The 22,307-nt window shown below is 38.9% G+C and overlaps 1 protein-coding gene across 9 annotated transcripts in view; it reads right to left on the bottom strand.

The window, feature by feature from the left end:
* LMBR1 (limb development membrane protein 1) overlaps positions 1 to 22,307 on the bottom strand; it is a 163,713-nt gene that overhangs the window by 18,560 nt on the left and 122,846 nt on the right. For 2 of the 9 annotated variants that reach the window (XM_082398843.1, XM_082398845.1), the window contains 2 exons: positions 8,239 to 8,400; positions 3,152 to 5,069 (listed from right to left, as the gene is read on the bottom strand). The exons of 4 other annotated variants lie outside the window; for them this stretch is intronic. In XM_082398843.1, coding sequence (XP_082254969.1) covers positions 4,984 to 5,069; positions 8,239 to 8,400 — 248 coding nt within the window. In that variant the 3' untranslated portion in view covers positions 3,152 to 4,983. Of the gene's footprint in view, positions 1 to 2,453; positions 5,070 to 8,238; positions 8,401 to 22,307 lie in introns of those variants that run through there. 3 more of the 9 variants (XM_082398848.1, XM_082398850.1, XM_082398842.1) reach the window with 2 other exon arrangements.

The following is a 22,307-nucleotide window of genomic DNA, read 5'->3' on the forward strand; positions in this document are numbered from 1 at the left end:
ATTCTGAACCACCCGACTGGAGTCACTAAAAAAAGAAATCAAAACCCCCAAACCAGGAAGAGGTGAGACTCAGTGATACTGACCTGCGTTCACAGACAGCTCTTCAACTCCCTAGCTGTGTGACGTCAGCAAATCTTAACCTTCGTGTGTTTGGGCCCCTTCTCTGCAAAATGGAGGCGTGTGTTTTCCCATTTCCCAGGTCTTCGGGCTGCTGAGAGCGAGAACATGGCACCTGCCTCCTCCCTTCCCCTGCGCCCCCTTCACCTCCTTGACTTCGAGGTCTGATGAGATGCCACAGTGAGGACTAAAAAGAGAAAAGAAGAAGTGAATCACTGCTGAGACTGAAGTAAAGAGAGGATGAGAGAGAGTGGAGGTGATGAGAAACTCTCTGAACAGGCACAGGCCGGGGAGAGACAGGTGCTAGCGTCGGCAATCATACCTCTGTCACTTCATCCTCAAGGCCACTGTTAAGCCGACAGAGAAAAACTATAGAAGATTTCAAGAGGGCTGTGAAAGGAAAGCTGCAGAATCAATATGCTAGCTCCAGAAGTATCCCAAATCCTTGATTCTCAGTGTCACTGTTTGTAAGCAGTACATTCTTTTAGTAATAGCTTTTCAAAGGAAAAGACATTACATCCTTCACGTAGTATTCTTAGAAACTGATAAAACTTTCTTCCTCAGATTCACAGCCCACATTTGAATCTCAGCCTCCTCACATCGAGACACTGAAGATCCCTCTGTTTCTCTCTGGTCCTCAGAAAGCAAGCACAGCTGCTGCTGCCCTGCTTTCTGTAATCCATGCTTGTGAGAACCTGACTTCTTCACACCTTTAGAAGAGCACAACACCAAAGTCATATCCACTATGACTGGGTTTTGTGTGAATTTCTTGTTTGATTACATTTGAACTTGAAAAAACTTTTTCCTAATTGAATTGCAAAGAATTGGAAGTTAAATAACTTATCTTGAAAACTAGCTCCCAGCACTACTCCTTTAAGACATATGGATCAATCACTTAGTTTTGAAATTTTATAATCCACTTTTTAGAGTCTGAGCAATTTCTACCGATTTTAATTACATTCTTTTCAGTGGAACAAGTAATTTGCATATGCAGTCCTTTTGTTTCAGTGGTATTTGCAATAATGAATTTTACCTGAACAATATTCAAAAGCCAAAATAATGCTTTGTATTCTTTCAGCCAGGAAATGACTTGGTGGTTTGTGTCAAGTATTTTTTTAAAAAATACCTTAGAAAAATACCAACAAAACAGAATAGAAAAAGCCAGCATGCATCACACACAGTAAAAGCAGGTACTGTTTTGTTAAATTTTTGTTTGTATGTATAGAAGTATGTACGTGTGTGTGAGTTACAATGTAAACTGGATTTCTTACTCTGGTCAGAAGTCTGAAAGCCACTGCCGTAGAGGCTTCTATTTGTCAATGAATGAAGCACATGCTAAAGGCATTTGCCTTCCAAGCACTCTGGATTAAGCTGCTCACACCACAATCAGGTATGTGGCTCAGTCCTTCAATGGAAGAAATCAGAGAAATCAAATCTAAATAAGTCAAATAAATAACATACATGATTTCAATTACTGATGCTACATTTTAGGTTGCAAGAAATTGATCTATCAAAAACTCCCCAACAAAAAGGAGAGAAAATATCCACTCCTTCCTCAATTCAACATTCCACCAGAATAGTTACTGCCCTTTATAAAACTGAAATGAAAATAACCTATATATGCTCATAAGTTTTAGCCATGATGGTATTTAAGATTAAAAAATAAAAAACACATTTGAGTACTTATAAACCAAAATATGAAATCACTTTTTGTAAAACTTTAATTTCTGAGACATTTAAAAAGTCACACTAAAAGTATCTCATAGAAACAAGACTGATAACCTGTAAACAAAACACTCTGTAAACAAAAATAATTTGCCAGTGCATCCAAACATTATTTTTAAAGTAACATCATACCTATTTTTTAAAAGTTTAAAAAGTCAGTACTGCATGTATCCTCATACTTAAAAGAAATTATTGTAAGAACTCTGCCTTTATACACTAAGTACTGTGCTAACAACATAGAAAGCCACCTAGGGCTTTCACGCGATGTAAGCCTGTGTTGCTGGCAAATAAGGCGACAGTTACAGAGGCCACAGGGCGGCCGACTGCTCCAGAAAGCCAGGCAGAAGCCGATGCCCCGAAGGTCAGGTATATATGTACCTTTGACGCACCCGAGACTGAGAACCGCCAGGAAGGTTTCTTTCTCATCCACTGTCAACCCCTCAGCGTGGCACTGAAGGTGCTAACGTGTGTGTGTGTGTGTAATTTTCACATAAAGTCTCATATTTACAGCAGATCTATTTTTACATAGAATGTATATAAAGCTAAACAAATTTTAAATCTAAGAAATATCTTGGAAAATGAGTAAAAATCATTACAAACGTTATAATCTGTAAAATTTATAACTTCAAAATAATTTATTTACATACTGTAGAACCAATGAATGATAAGAATTGGCCCAGTCTCCTCAAGAAACTTTGTGATTGCAGTGCCTAATGTCCTTTTAAAGTAGATCCTAGCGGTGAGAAAACATAAAAGGAGCATTTGATTTAACGCAGTCAGCGATGTACCCCATCGACTTAGAAGGAAGGCAGTTTCAGGCCCGTCCGGCTGCCGGCTCCGGGACCTCGGACCTGAGGCCTCGTGCCCGCCCCGCACTGCACTCAGCTGCAGTAACAGGAAGCTCACGGGTGCCTGTCCTTACCGGTCCTCCGGTGCTCGGCCTCAGTGCGCTGCACCCGCTTCTGCCACAGGTGCATATGCCAGCCTCCAGTGTGCGTCCAAGAGAAGCACCTGCATTCAGAGTAAGTGTCTCACTCAAGAGGAAGATTGTGCTTGTGACCAGGAATACACCAGGTGTTTCTAGAGCCTCAAGTGCTTGTCATTACGTGCAGACCGAGGATGTGACCACTCGTATTTGCTTCCACAGAAGGCATCTTGCACCCAAGGTTCAAAACCGTCCCTCTGTTCCACACAGCAATGAAGAAGCATCCACTAAGAGCTTCAGGAATTTATAATACATTTCACTCCTTACTAATCCAAACCTGGCTTAAGTCCTCTGACGGAAAGAAACTTTCAAATGAACAAAGAGTTGATATAGACATTGAAAAGTTTAATACTTTACTCAAAAATTTTCAGACATCTTACAAATACCCAGAAGCTCTTCCTCTGGATGTCTGCCCTGAAATTGGTGTAAGTTAAAAGTGATATTCTTTTATTTAAAGGAATTCCTTTTTCTTCTCCCCTTGACCTGGTCTGCTCAAAGCAAGCAAGTTTCGGTAAAAATCAAAACTTGCAATTAACACTTAAATAGGTATAATTACCAGTAAAATTAGAAAGCAGCCAATTTTTATTCATTTTCTCAGTATGTGGATCTTATGCTGAGAAATTCACCCATACTAGACTGGTGGTATTTACTGAGTGTTATTTAGAATCACAAAATGTTATTTTATTTTAAAACTAAGCTGCATTTTAACAAGAAGAGAAGCTCAGAAGGCAATGCAGAGGTATAAATAAATAAAGGAGAAGTATACACAATGGAGCTTTGGGTTACTTTCTCTTATTATATTGGATCTAAGTGGAAATTTTTGATGTCAAAAATATATACAGCCTGTTTTTCATAAATTTCTCCCAAAAAACCCTTTAAATTCAACAATTTGAGAAAGCTGTTCTTTTACTTTTGTCTGAACACAATCTGTTGCCAAACACACAGCGCATATGAACATATGTGTTTATAGAAGCTGCATGATATGAATTGTGTGCAAGTGGACCCATCTGCTATTTTTGCATGCACAATTTCTGGTACTCAATCCTAGTGGATGGTAACACGGAGTATAATGTTATAGCTTTTATTCAGTGGACTTAAAGTCAAGAACCCATCCCAAGAATTATTTACAATTTAATAACTGAATGATCATCAGACCACGATACACTGCAAAACTTTTCTTACATCATGAATGCTGATGCTGTGTGTTTTGGGTGTTAAATGGTAACATTCGTAAGTCTGATGTTTAAATTGGCATGTATTGAAGTGATCAAAGCCTGAAGACTGTGGCGATAGAAGGGGTGTCTACCACAGAGCACTTATAGTTCATAATGGACACAAGGAGCACAGGGAATTAAGGGATTTCTGAAAAAAATGTTTAAAAAAAACTGAGTGTACATATAGCCTATAAGGCAAAATCTAAGTTACAAGTGTATTCAACACTGGCAACTATGTTATGAGAGGTAATACTGAATTATATACACAAACTGTCAAAGAACTATGATTACATAATACTTCCTACCATAGCTTATTCCACTGGACAGTAGGAGGTATTCCTGTGGCATTCTACCAAGGCTCAAGTTTTAAAAGAATTTTGTATTTTTCCCTTGACTCAAAGTCCAATCAATATCATCCTGTAACATAAATCAGAACTATGCTTTTGTTTTTTCTTTAAGGAAGTAAAAAATATAATTTGCAACCATTTACAGTTCCAATGTACCCACTGCAGTATCATCTATAAACTTTCATTTTTTGCAGAAACTTCACATCTAAGTACCAAGGATGCCCTTTCATGTAGGGCATGAATGGAATTCATTTTGAATGGAATAGATAGCAAGATTTAAGTGAATCCTTAGAAAGCCCCAAAGTTGGCCTTTTCTAACACTCTCACATGGGTGCATAACTGATGCAAGCAAACATGGCCCCAGAAGGCGCGCCGCCCTGAGGAACCTGCACCCGGCTGGAAACTACAAGGGACCCCCCAAAGGTAAATAAAAAGAAGAAGACCTGCAACAGCCAAGCTCTTAGATTATGAAAACGACACTGACAGGCCCAGGCCCTAAACGTGGACCACAGGCAGCAGCAAGCATCCCTGACTGACGGGAATGTCACGAGTTTGGGGCGCTCAGGCTCTTGATTGCAGAGCGGTGCTGTGGGGCTCACAGTGCTTTCTGATGCCCATTTGCAGAAGGCTTTGCGGTTTCTGAATCCCTTGAAGTATCTGATAAGTGAAGTTTATGAAGCCCTGCAGGAAAATGAAGAAAATGTAAGAACTAATGCACTGTTGAGAGGTCGGGCAGAGTGTGCCGTGTTCCTGAGGGAACCGTGCTGCTCTGGCTACACTCCCTGCAGGATGAAAGGGCCCTTCTCCCCACCGGCAGGGCCCGGGCCTGAGCTGAAGACAGCTGCCCAGGAGGCAGTCAGGCGTCCCCTAGTTCAGGGCAGCCTGGGAGTCCTTCCTTCATCCAACAACCCACGGGGCCGGCTCAGGCTTCCGGTGAGATGCAGCGGCCACTGCCCTCCGCACAGCTCCTGCCCCTGCCCCGCCCTCCACCTTGGTCCAAGAGCAACTTCTAATAAACCTCCTCCTGCAGGCTTATCCCCATACCCGAGTGCCCTTCCCAGGGAACAACCTGAAACGAGGATGATCCCATTTTCGTTTTAAAAGACACCCATACATATACACTCCCAGGAAAACACAGGGAAAGACACATCAAAACATAAAGCATGCAAGTAAAAAGAAAAGCAATGGAAGACACTACCAAGAAGAAAGAAATGGCAACAGAACAAACTGACCATAAATAAGATTTCACTACTCAAAGATATTTCACAGAGTAAAAGATTATTACTACCTTTTAAGTTACATTACTTGCCCTCTGTATCATACAGCAATTATTTACATAGTATACCTGACACATAGAACAATACTGTGCCCTCACAGGCAGAAAAGTGAGAAGAAATTTTAAGAGTTTAAGTGGCATTAAAGCTCTGAGCACTTTAACAAAATGAAGCATAAAGACATTCAAGAACACATAAGCAACACATCCGTGGAAAAGATTTTGAGAAAACAATTTTTATAAGGCTCAGATATTTGTAAAAATATACCTGGATAAGATTATTTTTCCCCTAAAATTTCAGATGGTTGTCTACCTGACTGGTAAGCAGTTTTATATCCCTCATAAGCCAACGCAGCACTCCAAATTTTAAAATTTCTATCACTGCATATCTTAATGAAAGAAAAGGTAAAATTGAGCCTGTCTATGATGCATGACTGGGAAGGGAAAAATAAATCAATCCAGCACACACAAAAAAACAGTTCTTGTCTCAGGAACGGCCAAGCCACTGAGTGACAAAAGGCACCTACAACTGCTGGACATGAGGAAGCGTGTTAACACAGGCCGGCTGCAGAAGGAAGTGGGCAAAGAGAGCAGCGACCAAGTGATCAACGCCCTCACTGGAACAGAACCCCTTTAGGATCGATTATTTCAATGAGTTACTTCTAAAACCTGGGTGTAGCACAGGTTATGCATTCAGGAAAACTACAATGTCTCTCTTCTGCAAAAACAATCAGCTCCACCACCATCATGGTAGCTAAATTCTGAGTGTCTACTACGTGCCAGATGCTCTATGAGGTAGATGTTATGATTCTCAATGCACAGCAGCAGAGGGAAAAATCCCTCCCACCCCACCTCCCACACACACACAAAAGAAGAAGAAGAAAAAAGAAAGGAGATAGTTAAATTTTATATTTTATAATCAAATTATTATTCCCAGTGAAGTCATATTTAAGATCTCAGATCATTCACACATGACATACACTTAATGAGGATCTTTTTCTAGGTATAAGGCATTGCCTCCTTAGAGCATTCCAAAGAGTAACAGAAAACATTAGGGAAAAAAAAAAAACTGTATCTATTAGATGTTTTACACAACTCTTGATGATTTCACTGCCTCTTATGGTCAAAGAGCCAACACAACATTTACAACCTTTACCTTCGGTTAAATTACATTTTACTGCTTTAATAAAGACTTCCTTAGCAAGATGCTATCCAGAATACCCAACCCAAACGCTAAATTTACTGCAATTTATTCATAACCATCTCATTTTCGTGAATGGTAAGTAGGAATTTATCTGAGATTATGGCTAACTAATATTGCTGATGCTACAACAGGCTTAGAAATGAAATTTTAACACTAAAAATTTGGCTGAGAGGACTGTTTGATTCTGACTTCATCTTTAGATTTTAATCTGACCAGCAATAAGGAACCTCGGCATTAAAATCCATAAATCCTCTGGTGCTTCAGCTGAAATGAGATGTAACTTTCCCTTTCGGGCCAATATCTCATCAGCCACCCCCTCTCACGATAAATTTGCAGTAAAACAGACATGAATAGATAATCTGAAATCCTTTTTCCTTCCCAAAGGTCATCCTTTCAAGCATCAGGGTTGGAAAGGCTTCGTGGCATGCAAAGCTTTATTGTTGTTCATAAGGTTTAAAGTATCTGAAAACAGAACCTTAACGAATCAATCATTATGTTGCCTTTTGCAATAGCTAAAAGCCACAAAGGAATATGGAGTATAAGCATTCAAATGATGTCAATTCAGGTAAATGAGCTAATGTCAAGATTTTCTACAATAAATGAGTACCTTTCCCTTCTTTTATAAAATTACACACCCTAAAGCCAAGAGGGTTTATATAGCAAGACAGTTTATATTGTCCTGGTATTCCTAAAATACAAAGCCTGAAATATGTTTAGCACTAATGTTGAAGCAAGCATGAAAAATACGTTCATAGGTTACGTTTGTACCCTTTATAGCTTAGCCAAACCTATGGTTTTTAATACTGTCACAATGCACATGACTCACAGAATACACAATGAATGCCCTCTCTCTTACTAATGCCAAGAACACTAATATTTTTATTCTGAATTATTATTTGACTAACTGAAGAGAATTATAATTGTGGGTCAGCCTGATACCTATAAAATCCAATCCTCAAAAAAACCTTTAACTAGAAACTAGTAAGAGAATCAACACCAAATATAAGCCTTTAGCATATCATCATCCTCAGCTCACCACACCTCCCCTCATCATAGTAACCAAAGAGCTACTGTTTACTGAGCTCTTACCAGGTACTAGGATTATGCTTAGGCCCTTAAAAGAACTATTTCAGCTAATATTCACAACAGTCCTGAAAGAAGAAGATATTATCACCATTTTACAGATGAGAAAGATGAGACTTAATGAAGTAATTTTATACAAGAGCATAACCAGTAAGTAGTGGGTCAGGAATGTGACCTCTAAGGATTTACATATTTGGAAAAATGAATAGGTGAAGACTTAAAATTAGCTGAAATGTCAAAATTATTAATAAGTAGAAAAAGAGAAAAATACCCATAAACCTCAGAATTACCTAGGGCCTTGAAAAGTTCTTCTCGTACAGCGGAGGTGAATTTTCTGACCAGACACAATGTTGTCATAATAGCAAAAAGCAAATTGTAGGATAACACAATATAGAAATTTCCCAGCCAATTAAACCTTCCAAAGTCTCCAAGTAGATCAAATCTAGTGATTCCTGTTAAAAATAAATAAAATAGCCCTTAATAAAATCAGGTACAATAAATTTATATATATATAACAAAATAAAGTACAAATCAGATAGATCAAATTCTATGGACTTTCTCATTTCTGTTAGTGGGATCCTAGGTAAAACGCAGGGCTGTTACCTGGTGGGAAAACCCCAGTCAACCCTAAGCGACTCTGCCCACGTATCGCAGCCTCTTGGAAGCGATGAGCAAGGGCGCCGACGTGAGTCACTCGCTCAGAAGTTCCGCCGACATCCACAAGAAACCCACCGTGCCGCTCGTGTGGGGCGGGAAGGCGCAGCCTGCTCCCCTGAACTAGCAACCCAGGGTCGTGATGGAAGAGACACCTGACAGACCCTCTCACCTCCCCCACCCTTGTCCCCTCTTCATGCAGGTTCCTGTTCACATGTCACCTCCTCCGAGAAGCCACCTGGGTCCCCTACCCAAGACAGTGGACCTGCCAAGGCCCTGCACCCTGATTATGTTTCTTCACAGCACACACTGCCTGAAATGTTTCTTATCCTTTGTGGTTTATTTATTGCCTACTTTCGCCACTAGAATGTAAGTTCTATAAGAACAGGGACTGTGTCATTTTCATTCCTGTAATTCCAATGCCCAGAGCAATGCCTTGCACACACTTAAAACTTATTACATAACGAATAAACAAATAGAGTGATTCCTTTCCAAGGGAAAACACACACACACACCTTATTCATCTGAGTTGGATGCTACAGGCTTGTGCAGGGAAATGGCCAAAGCTGGAAATACAGTGTAATTATGTCGTACAGGTTGGAAATGCAGTGCAGTTGTATCATATATGCACTGAAGTTACTTAAATTCACCTATACACATTTAAAAAACAAGTCTTTTTATTGAAAAAGAAATCTGGATAGTCATTCTATTCAATGAGCACGTGTCCTAGGCCCAATACTTATTGGAAAGAATATGCGAATGGTAGGGTTTTTCTGACTACTGGTAAATGAATAAATAAATAAGTAAAACAGCATTCAAGTGGTCAGTCAACTGAGAGATGACAGGATTGTGGACATTCTTTAAGGAAGAAACTGAAGAGCTACTCGGGGCCATATAAAAGTTTAACCACAAAGGACTGTATAGACAAAATCATGTACCTTTAATTTTATGGGTGATCTAAGAATTTCAAAAATAACTTTGACTAAACTCAATTTCACCTTATCAGCTGACTTTTAAACTTAACTCTCATCCCCACTCAATGAAATCCCATCACCTATTATACAGACAGACTCCCCAAAAGCAGCTTATGGAGACAACAGAAAAACAGCAGGTTTCAAATAGCAGCTCTTTCGTAGCCACATCTATCCAGGACCAATGTATTTGAATTTGAGAGACAAAAACCTATCATAATATTTTAAAGAAATATAAGGTTAGTGAAAACATACAATAAAATATCTTTTAAAAGAAGGTAAAAGGGACCCAGACCCTAGTAGAGTATGCAGCGTAGGTCACACCATGAGATCATGGCAACAATCCTGGCGGCAGTTTATCAGACTAAAGACTTAATAAGACTTCAATCTATTAAAAAGAATATGGGACTTCCCTGGTGGCACAGTGGTTAAGAATCTGCCTGCCAATGCAGGGGACATGGATTCACGCCCTGGTCCGGGAAAATCCCACATGCCGCGGAGCAACTAAGCCCGTGCACCACAACTACTGAGCCTGCGCTCTAGAGCCCGTGCTCTGCAACAAGAGAAGCCACCGCAATGAGAAGCCCATGCACCACAACAGAGTAGCCCCCATGCGCTGCAACTAGAGAAAGCCCACGTGCAGCACCGAAGACCCAATGCAGCCAAAAAATAAATTAATTAAAAAGAAAAAAGAATATGTATCTAATCATATATATTATTTTTCAAATGAAGTACCACTTAATTTAAACTAGGCAGTTATATGTAAACAAGGTACAGTCCTCCCAAAATGAACTTCAGTGGTTTCATGGCCCAGGGATCCCAGATAAGCATATTTGATTTTATGCATTTTTTAAAAAACATTTATTTATTTTTGGCTGCATTGGGTCTTCGTTGCCGTGCGCGGGCTTTCTCTGGTTTCGGCAAGCAGGGGCTACTCTTCGTTGAGGTGCCCGCAGGCTTCTCATTGCGGTGGCTTCCCTTGTTGTGGAGCACGGGCTCTAGGAGCGCGGGCTTCAGTAGTTGTGGTACGTGGGCTTAGTTGCACCGCGGCATGTGGGGTTTTCCCGGACCAGGGCTCGAACCCATGTCCCCTGCATTGGCAGGCGGATTCTTAACCACTGCGCCACCAGGGAAGCCCAGCATATTTGATCTTTAGGGTCAAAGACTCCTGAGAATCTGGTGAGAGCCACGGAATTTTTCACAAGAAAAACACACATATATGAGGGGGTGCGCGTGGGCGCACGCACACACACACACAATTGTGCATATCATGAAGCTCATATTTATGGAGGAACTGACAAATAACAGAATAAAAACCCTCACCCAGATGCGCTATAAGAGTCTTATCCGGTCTCAAAAATTTTTGATCATACACCACTAAAAGCAAAGATAAAATCAGAGTACATATACCCATTATATGTGTTATTTTAATTATTTATAAACTACTGATATATACGTACTACTCACTGACATATACATTATTTTACACACAAAACAAAGACTTTAAAAATTATAACAATAGGGCTTCCCTGGTGGCGCAGTGATTGAGAATCTGCCTGCCAATGCAGGGGACACGGGTTCGAGCCCTGGGCTGGGAAGATCCCACATGTCGCGGAGCAACTAGGCCCGTGAGCCACAGCTGCTGAGCCTGCGCGTCTGGAGCCTGTGCTCCGCAACAAGAGAGGCCGCGACAGTGAAAGGCCCGCGCACCGCGATGAAGAGTGGCCCCTGCTTGCCACAACTAGAGAAAGCCCTCGCACAGAAACGAAGACCCAACACAGCTAAAAATAAATAAATAAATTAATTAATTAATTTTAAAAAATTATAACAATAAAAATAAATACAAGTTCTAATAGTTTCTTCACACAGCCCAATGACTTACTTTGTGAATGGACGGGAAACAAACTCCACTTTGGAAACCACAGTCGTATGCTAAATAGCAATTTGGCACTGCCCAGAACTTGGCCTGTGTCGTGCTGGGACAGCACCACTGCATGAGAGTGAAGTCAGGGGCAGAAAGCATTTGCAGAGTGAGAAGGGAAGGTATGTTATGAACAACAGAAAAATGCTTTCATTAGAACTTCTTAGTGGACTCAACTTGGTATCTTGAGAATCAGGACCCAGTGAGAAACACCAGGCAAAGAGCAATCTCTCTCATTAGGTGTCCTGGTCCCCAGATACCTCAGGTTGGCCTCACAGACAGAAATCCAGGAGTCTGTTGCTAGAGTACGTGTGAGGCAGCAGACAAAATATTAGAGACTATAGGGACGAGCTCTAAAGACCTTGTTGTTTCAAATTTAATGTTTTAAAAATCTAACTAATATCGACTGACTAAAAGATTACTCTGGTACCACACAGTTCTTCACTTCTGAAAATCTTCTATTAGACGAGAAGCCTTAAATAATCACTTTTCTAAAATGTCTGAGAGGATTGTGTCACAGCAATAGTTAAACTGTACAATGTACTTTTTAATTCTTTTCTTCCAGTTTTATTGAGATATAATTTACATACCTCATTATGTAAGTTTAATGTGTGCAGCATAATGACTGGACCCACATACAAAAGAAATGATTATTTTTTTTTAAATGGTCTTTATCCTTAGATGATAAGGATATTCTTTTTTTTTTTTTTTAATTTTATTTATTTATTTATTTATTTATTTATTTATGGCTGTGTTGGGTCTTCGTTTCCGTGCGAGGACTTCTCTCTCGTTGCGGCAAGCGGGGGCCACTCTTAATCGCGGTGCGCGGGCCTCTCACTATCGCGGCCTCTCTTGTTGCGGAGCACAGGCTCCAGACGCGCAGGCTCAGTAATTGTGGCTCACGGGCCCAGTTGCTCCGTGGCATGTGGGATCTTCCCAGACCAGGGCTCGAACCCGTGTCCCCTGCATTGGCGGGCAGATTGTCAACCACTGCGCCACCAGGGAAGCCCAGAAATGATTATTATAAGAAGTTTAGTGAACATTCATCACCTCAGATAAAAATTTAAAAAGTTAAAAAGAACTTTTTCCTTGTGATGAGAACTCTCAGGATTTACCCCCTTAACAACCTGCCTCTACAGCACACAGCAGTGTTAATTCTAGGTATCACGTTGCACATCACACCCCTAGTACTCATTTATCTTGTAACTGGAAGTCTGTACCTTTTGACGGCCTTCATCCAGTTCCCCTTCCACCCACCTCCCGTCCCTGCTAACCACAAATCTGATCTTTTTTCCTATGAGTTTGTTTTTGAAGTATGATCGACCTAAAACACTATAAGTTCCTGTTACACAACATAGTGATTCAATATTTCTATACATTTCAAAATGATCACGATGTCTAGTTACACAGTTATTGACTATATTCCCCACACTGTACATTTCAGACTGTGAATTCTGCAACTCTAACCTCCTCACCTGTTTCTTTCCTCCTCTTACCGCCCTCCCTCTGGAAACCACCTGCTCTCTGTATCTATAACTCTGTTTCCATTTTGCTATGTTTGTTCATTTGTTTTGTTTCTTGGATTTCATATTATCAGTGAAATCATACAGTATTTGTCTTTCTCTGTCTGACTTATTTCACCAAGCGTAATACCCTCTAGGTCTACCCATGTTGTCACAAATGGTTATATTTCAATCTTTTTTATGTTTGAGTAATATTCCACTGTGTGTGTGTGTGTGTCTGTGTGTGTGTGGTGTGGTGTGTGGATATACACACACCCCACATCTTTATCCATTCATCTATTGATGGGCACTTCGGTTGCTTCCATATCTTAGCTATTATAAATAATGCTGCAATGAACATAGGGGTGCATATATATTTTCTAATTAGTGTTTTCATTTCCTTCAGATAAATACCCAGGAGTGGGATTGCAGGATTGAATGGTAACTCTATCTTTAGTTTTTTAAGGAACCTCCCTACTGTTCTCCATAGTGGCTGCACCAATTTACATTCCCATCAACAGTGCAGGAGGGTTCCTTTTTCTCCATACCCTCTCCAGCATTTATTATTTGTAGACTTTTTGATAATGGCCATTCTGACCAGTGTAAGGTAATACCTCGTTGTAGTTTTGATTTGTATTTCTCTCATAATTAGCAATGTTGAGCATCTTTTCATGTGTCTTTTGGCCACTTGTATGTCCTCTTTGGAGAAATGTCTATTTAGATCTTGTGCCCATTTTTTGATTGGGCTGTTTGTTTTTTTGATATTGAGCCTTTGTATATTAACTCCTTATCGGATATATGATTTGCAAATATCCTCTCCCATTCAGTAAGCAGCCTTTTCATTTTGTTGACAGTTTCTTTCATTGTGCAAAAGATTTTTAGTTTGATGCAGTCCCATTTATTTTTGCTTTTTTTTCCCTTGCCTGAGGAGACAGATCCCAAAAACATATTGCTAAGGCTGATGTCAAAGAGCATACTGCCTGTGTTTTCTTCTAGAAGTTTTATGATTTCAGGTCTTACACTTAGATAATCTGTTTTGAATTTATTTTTGTGCATGATGTGAGAGAGTGGTCCAGTTTGATTCTTTTGCATATAGCTGTCCAGTTTTTACAACACCATTTATTGAAAAGGCTGTCTTTTCCCCCATTGTACATTCTTGCCTCCTCTGTCATAGATTAATTGACATAGCTGCATGGGTTAACTTCTGGGCTCTCTATTCTGTTCCATTGAGCTATGTGTCTGTTTTTGTGCCAGTACCATGCTGTTTTGATGACTGTAGCTTTGTAGTATCGTTTAAAATCAGGAAGCATTGATACCTCCAGCTTCATTCTTCCTTCTCAAAATTGTTTTGGCAATTCAGTATCTTTTGTAGTTCCACACAAATTTTAGAATTATTTGTTCTAGTTCTGTGAAAAATGTCATTGGTATTTTGATTGTACTGAATCTGTAGATTGCTTTGGGTAGTATGGTCACTTTAACAATGTTAATTCTTCCAATCCATGAACACAGTATTTCTCTTCATCTGTTGTGTTGCTTTCGATTTCTTTCATCAGTGTTTTCTGAGTACAGGTCTTTGCCTCCTTACTTAGATATATTCCTAGCTATTTTACTCTTTTTGATGCAATGGTAAATGAGATTATTTTCTTAATTTCTTTTTCTGATAGTTTGTTGTTAGTGTATAGAAATGCAACAGATTTCTGTATACTGATTGCTGTATATTAATTTTGCATCCTGCAACTTTATGGAATTCATTGATGGGGTCTAATAGTTTTTTGGTGGTGTCTGTAGGATTCTCTAAGTATAGTATCATGTCATCAGCAAACAGTGACAGTTTTACTTCTTCCTTTCTAATTTGGATTCCTTTTATTTCTTTTTCTCGTCTGACTGCTGTGGCTAGGACTTCAAATACTATGTTGAATAAAAGCAGCAGGACTGGGCATCACTGTCTTCTTCCTGATCTTACAGAAAATGCTTTCAGTTTTTCACCACTGAGTATGATGTTAGCTGTGGGCTTATCATATATAGCCTTTATTATTTTGAGGTATGTTCCCTCTATCCAGTTTGTGCAGAGCTTTTATCATAAATGGATACTGAATTTTGTCAAAAGCTTTTTCTGCATCTATTGAGATGATCATATGATTTTTATGCTTCAAGTGTCTTAATGTGATATATAACATTGATTGATTTGCAGATACTGAACCATCCTTGCATCCCTGGAATAAATACCACTTGATTTATTTATTTATTGGTGTATGATCCCTTTAATGTACTGTTGAATTTGGTTTGCTAAGATTTTGTTGAGGATTTTTGTACATGTTCCTCAGTGCTATTGGTCTGTAATTTTTTTGTGTGATAGCTTTGTCTGGTTTTGATATCAGGGTGATAGCATGCCTTCCTTTGCAATTGTTTAGAATAGTTTGCAAAGGACAGGTGTTAACTCTTCTGTAAATGTGTGGTAGAATTCATTTGTGAAGCCATCTGGTCCTGGACTTTTGTTTGCTGGGAGTTTTTATTACTGATTCTATTTCATTACTGGCTATTGGTCTGTTCATATTTTCTATTTCTTTCTGGTTCAGTCTTGGGAGACCATACATTTCTAGGAATTTGTCCATTTCTTCTAGGTTGTCCATTTTATTGGCATACAGTTGTTTTTAGTAATCTCTTATAATCCTTTGTATTTCTGTGGTATAGGTTGTAATGTCTTCTTTTTAATTTCTGATATTAATTTGGGCCCTCTCTTTTTTTCTTAACCAGTCTGGATAAAGGCTTATCAATTTTGTTTATCTTTTCAAAGAACCAGCTCTTAATTTCATTGTTCTTTTTTTTTTTTTAGTTTCTATTTCATTTATTTCTGCTGTGATCTTTTACGATTTCTTTCCTTCTACTAACTTTGAGTTTTGTTTGTTCTTCTTTTTCTAGTTCTTTTAGGTATACAGTAAGATTCTTTATTTGAAATTTTTCTTGTTTCCTGAGGTAGGCTTTTATCACTATAAATGTCCCTCTTAGAATTGCTTTTGCTGAATCCCATAGATTTTGGATCATTGTGTTTTCATTTTCATTTGTCTACAGGTATTTTTAAATTTCTCCTTTGATTTCTTCAGTGACCCATTGGTTGTTTACTAACATATTGTTTAGCCCCCACATGTTTGTGTTTTGGGAAGTTTTTTTTATTGTAGTTGATTTCTAGTCTTATAGTATTGCAGTTAGAAAAGATGCTTAATATGATTTCAATTTCCATAAATTTACCAAGACTTGTTTTGAGGCCTAGCATGTGATCTAGCATGTGCAGAATGTTCCTTGGGCACTTGAAAAGAATGTGTATTCTGCTGCTTTTGGATGGAACAGTTTGTATATATCTATTAAGTCCATTTGGACCAATGTACTTTTTAATTAAAAATACCAACACAAGAAAAAGTAACAATACTTAAAGTTTTAACTTAATAAGACATACAAATGTAAAATACTTCAAAATCTCTATTTCTAGGGAAATATATAAAAGGATACTAAGGCAGCAAATTTTAAAATACTACTAACTATAAGAAAATTTCAATTACCAAATGCTGTCATTTCACTCTCCTAGTCAAATACTGAAATGCTTATTCCCACTCGGAAGTTCATTTCTTTAAAAGATAAGTAAAATATATACCAGGTAAGAAGCTCAGTTAGTTAAACAGCAGCTAAGCATAAGGCCACATTATCTGAATTATCTGTCAATAAAATACTCTTCATAACAAACCTAGTGCAGCTCCCTGCACTAGGATTCAACTGAAAATGTTTTATGCATAATTCCTTGAATAAAGATCTTTTTGAATCCATACCTATAAAAGAACTAAGGTACAAAACAAAACCTCATTTCAAGAAAGAGCTGGTTACTCCACCTGCAATATGAGTCAAGAGAATTTACGTTTGTTAGCCCACCTGAGTCAACTTAGACTTTTAGCAAGCAGATTCATGTTCCTTAGCTAGCAAGAAGTTGAGAGAGAATTTATAAAGCCTGACACACTAAAAGGATCATTAAAGTAACTTTCTCAATAAATCATGTGTGCTGGCATATCACACAGATGGCTGACATGAATATCCATGGCTTTAATGAAAGACTGCCAAAAAGAGCACATACTTTTATTATAAAAAACAAATTTATAAATTAAGTGTTCTTTGACAAAACATTGGGATTAACACATTTCCCCCCTCTCTGGACTCCCATAATAGTTAGTATAAATTATTATCTTGACTAGATTTTTAAATTCCCTTCTCTAAACAAGGCTTTTGAAATAAATTTACCTACAGTGTCAAAAAATAAATGTGACTTAAAGAGTATGAAATAATAAAATCTACAATCAATTTTGAATATCATTAATTTCAGGACTAATGTAAATAGGCTGTCAATTATTTTATTTATTCACAAAGAAAGTAATTCTAAAACTAATGAGAGGTTCCACTTTTGGGGGGTAACAGAAGATGATGTTAAAGGAAAGAGTTTAAATCTGACCAGTCTTACTCTGCAAATAGATTTTCATTATATTACATCAATTAGAAATATGTTTATTGACTTCAGATTCCAGCCAAAACTAAGTGAAGGAGACCAGATTTTCCCTCACACCCGAATCAATCAAAAAACTGGACCAAATATACAAAACCGTGGTATTCGAGACCCTGAACATCTAGCAATGAAGGTCAATGATGCTGACATGAGAAACAAGCAAGGTGGGCCCTTTGTTTGTCATAGCTCCTGCCTAAAGAGGGCTTTCTGACTCAGAGTGAAAAGGAACAGGGATAGAGTCCAACCATCTCATCGAGTTGAGGTGCAGGTGGAGCTTGGGACAGCATGGTGGCTAGAGAGCTGAACAGGGTGGGAACCTGAGAGGTGTGCACAGGACGTCTTGAGTATTCAGTCGGGAACTGACCAACACGTTGCTTGTGGGAAAACAACCAACCCAGAAATGACACAGATGACAGAATGAGTATGAAGGACATTAAAACAATTATAACTATATTCCTTATATTTCAGAAGCTAGAGGAAAGCATGAACTTGTTAAGTAGAGACATAAAAGATATAAAACAGACCCAAATTTACCTTCTACAGAGAAAAATTACAATGTAAGGTATGAAAAATACATTAGATGGGATTAAAGACAGATTAGACACTGCAAAAGATGAGATTAGTAAACTTGAAGACATTTTCAACAGAAACTACTCAAAATGAAATACAGAAAGCAAAACAAAACAAAAAAATGAATGGAGCATCAGTGACTAAAAAAGAAAATGATTATGTCAATAGATGCAGAAAAAGCATTTAACAAAATACAACATCCACTCCTAATAAAAACTCTAGCTAAGCAGGAAAAGAAGGGAATTCCTTCAACCTGGTAAAAGGCATCTACAAAAACAAAGAAACAAACAAAAACTATAGCTAATACCAGTTAATGGTAAAAGTCAGAATGCTTTCCCACTATGGTGAGGAACAAGTCAAGGACATCTGCCCTCACCACACTTCTATTCAACATTGTACTGGAGGCCCTAGATAATGCAGTAGGGAAGAAAAATAAATAAAAGCATCCATATTGGAAAGGAAGAAGTAAAACTGCCTTTATTCACAGACATCATAATCATCAAAGTAGAAAATTCAATGAAACCTATAAAATAGATTTAACAGAATTACTAGAACTAGTAAGTGAACTTATTAGCAAAGTTGCAAAATAAAAGATCAATATACAAAAATCAACTGTATGTCTACGTACTAGCAATGAACTATTGGAAACTGAATTTTTAAAAAAAAATACCATTCACAACAGTATCAAATGTGCAAGACCTGAACATAAAACTACAAACACTGCTGAGACAAATTAAAGAACTAAATAAGTACAGACTGTTCAAGGACTGAAAGACTCAATACTGTAAAGACATTAATCATCTCCAATTTGTTCTACAGATTAAACACAGTCCAAATCAAAACCCTAGCAGACATCTGTGTGAAAAATGACAAGCTATTTTTAAAAGTCATATAGGAATGCAAAGGACTTAGAATAACTAAAACCACTCTGAAAAAAAGAACAAAGCTGAAGGACTTACACTACCTGATTTCAAGTCTCATGATCAACCCAGAGTAATACAGATGGTGTAGTATTGATGTAAAGACAGAGACATCGATGGAACAAAATAGAGTTCAGAAATAGATCTGCACCCACACATACATGGACAATAGATTTCCAACAAAGCTTCAAAGGCAATTCAGTGGAAAAGAATAGATTGTTCAAGCAGTGGTGCTGGAATAATTGGTTACCAAATGCCAAAAAATAAACTTTCATTCATACCTCATACAATATATAGAAATTAACTCAAAATAGGTCATGGACCTAAGTATAAAATTTCTAGAAGAAAACATCGGAGATAATCTTTGTGATCTTGGGTTAGAGAAAGATTTACTAGGTATGACACCAAAAGCACAATCCATAAAAGAAAATTTGGTAAATTTGTTTTCATCAAATTAAGAATGTCTGTACTTTGAAAGATATTGGTAAAAGAATAAAAAGACAAGCCACTGAATGGGGAAGATATTTGCAAATCACGTATTGTGATAAAGCACTTTTAAAAAATGAGCCAAAGATCTGAATAAATATTTCATCAAAAAAAATATACAGATGGCAAATGAGCACATTAGTCATCTGGGAAATTCAAGTTAAATCCACAAAAAGATACCACTACACACCTATTAGAAGGGCTAATGTTAAACTGACTGACTATACCAAGTATTGGTGAAGATGTAGAAGAACCAGAGTTTTCATACACCTGTGATGGAGATATAAAATGGTATAAGCACTTTGGAACAGTTCAGCCGTTTCTTTAAAAATGAAGTATACACCCAGGCATTCCATTTCTAGTTACTACCCAAGAGAAATGAAAGCCTAAGTCCATACAGAGACTCGGATGTGAATGTCCATGGCAGCTTTATTTACAATAGCCAAAAGCTGTAAACAACTCAAATGCCCTTCAGTGGGTGAATGGAAAAACAAATTGTGGTATATATGTACAATGGAATACTACTCAACAATAAAAAGAGAGTGAACTATTGACACATGAAACAACATTGATGAATCTTAAAATAAATACACTGAGTAAAAGAAACCAAAAAATAGTACACAGTGTATGATTTCATTTATAAAAAATTCTAGGAAATGTGAACTAATTTATAGTTATAAAAAGGTCAGTGGTTGCCTGGGGATATTGCTGGGGCGGGGGTGTGGGGGGGGGAGGGACGGAGACAGGTGTGAGGGAGGAACTATACAGGGCCAAAAGGAAACATTTGAGGGTGACAGACTTATCCACTATCTTGATTGCAGTAACAGGTTCACAGTTACACAAGTTATGTCAAAACTTACCAAATTATATACTCTAAATATGTACAGTTTATGATATGTGACTTATACCTCAATAAAGCTGTTAAAATGCATTTATCAGGCTTCAGACTATATATCCCATATCATGCATGAATATATTAGTGTATGGCTGTGTCAACTAGATTTAACTAGAAAGTCTATATTTCTGTATTTGCTGTTGTGGTATGAGTTAAATTTTAAAGTATTTTTGAGTTCCTATTCATATTCCTGACCCTACACAGGTACTGTAAGAGTTACAAGTAAGTATGTATAACATTTATTCCCTTCATGGAATTGAGAGTCTTCCTAAGAAGATTTTCATGACATGAAATACTTCCGGCACAACTAAAAGTCTTTGTACAGTTAAGTGAAATGAAAAATTGAAAAGCACACGAGTTCCTCCATTGCACACACGTCCTAAATGCTATGTGCAGGCACTGGATACACTTGACCATTACTTCCCTTAAGGAGCTCACAGTTTTATGGAGTGAAGAGAAAAGTGAGCAGTTAGAACACAATGCGACAAGTGACATGGCAGATATACGGAGGACTGAGAAAAGTATCTTGGGGGTACACAGGAGGGAGCTTAAAGGGGGAGAAATTCAAGGAAAACTTTACCTGTGGAGTTAATAGTGAGCTGACTCTCAGATGACATGTTAGGTTATGCCAGAGAACAGGTGATGACAAAATTATTCACACAGACGAAGTAACATATTCAAAGACATAGTGGGTACACAGCAGTATTTGCTTCCCATCCCAACACAACTGAAGAGCACCCCTTTTATTCATGATGGTTCAGAACGTAAGGCTCGGAGAGGCAAGAGATGTAGTTGGACATACAGGCGGAGTTAGGCATAAATGTTCTTCTGTGCCACCTTATGGAAACAGGTAATTATTCTAATGGCCAAAGACTTTAAAGCACTGGGAGCACAGTAATGACAGGATCACATTTTCACTGTAAGAGAAAGAAGTGCTGAACTAACCCTTAGATCATGACTAAACTCTGGGTGGAGAGGAGGGTGGAGGAGACACTCCCGCCTGGGATGCTATCAGTACAATAAAGGCCCCTGTTGTCTGATCCCTCTTCCTTTATCAAGTGCGTAACACTAGAGAGACAAATAAGTCAAAGACTGACTCATAGTCATAACAATATTTAGGCCTCAGGACCAAAACTACAGCTACATAAGGAACAACCATCTCGGAGAACAATCTGAAGACTAGCAGAACAGATTTTTCAACAACTAAGGATATAAAGAAAAGGCCACTTCGAGATGGATGCGCAGAGACCTGGTCTAGTCAGAACCCACATCCCCCAGTGTAGCAACCCAGAGCAGGAGGGATATCATGACGGCACAGGTGCCCCCTGAGGAGCAAGGGGTCCAGGCGCCATGTCAGGCTCCCCCGCCCAGGGGACCTACACCAGGAAGATGAGCCCTCACAACGTCTGGCTTTGCAAACCAGCAGAGGCTAATCTCCAGGAGAGCCAGAGGGCTGCTGTAAGCCAAGACTCCACTCAGGAAGGGCACATGCACCAACGTACTCGCTCTGAGTTCCAGCAGAGGCAGCAGCTTGAAAAGCAACTGGGTCATACAAGGAGACTTGTGACTAATTTTAGGGGGTGTGGAGGAGCAGGGATCTGGTAGAACTTTCTCCAGGGACAGAAGTGCTGCCATCTTTCTCTTACTCTCCTTCCACCTGGCTGGCCTGGTACTGGGAGGCACCATTTCTATCACTGTCCATGAACCTAGCTAACACCATGCGGCCCATCCTGGAATTCCCGTGAGGACCAGCCCCTCCAAAGCGGCTCCTGCCCCACCCCACCTGGCAGGCAGCCTCAGCCAGCACTGGTGCCCCTCCAAAGCAGCTCCTGCTCCAAGGGGCACCAGTGTGCCGGTAGCAGTTGCAGTCAGCTGGCCTGGGGGCCAACCCCGCCCACCA

The sequence above is a fragment of the Balaenoptera borealis genome (assembly GCF_965194805.1).
Source record: "Balaenoptera borealis genome assembly, chromosome: 7".
NCBI lineage: Eukaryota > Metazoa > Chordata > Mammalia > Artiodactyla > Balaenopteridae > Balaenoptera > Balaenoptera borealis.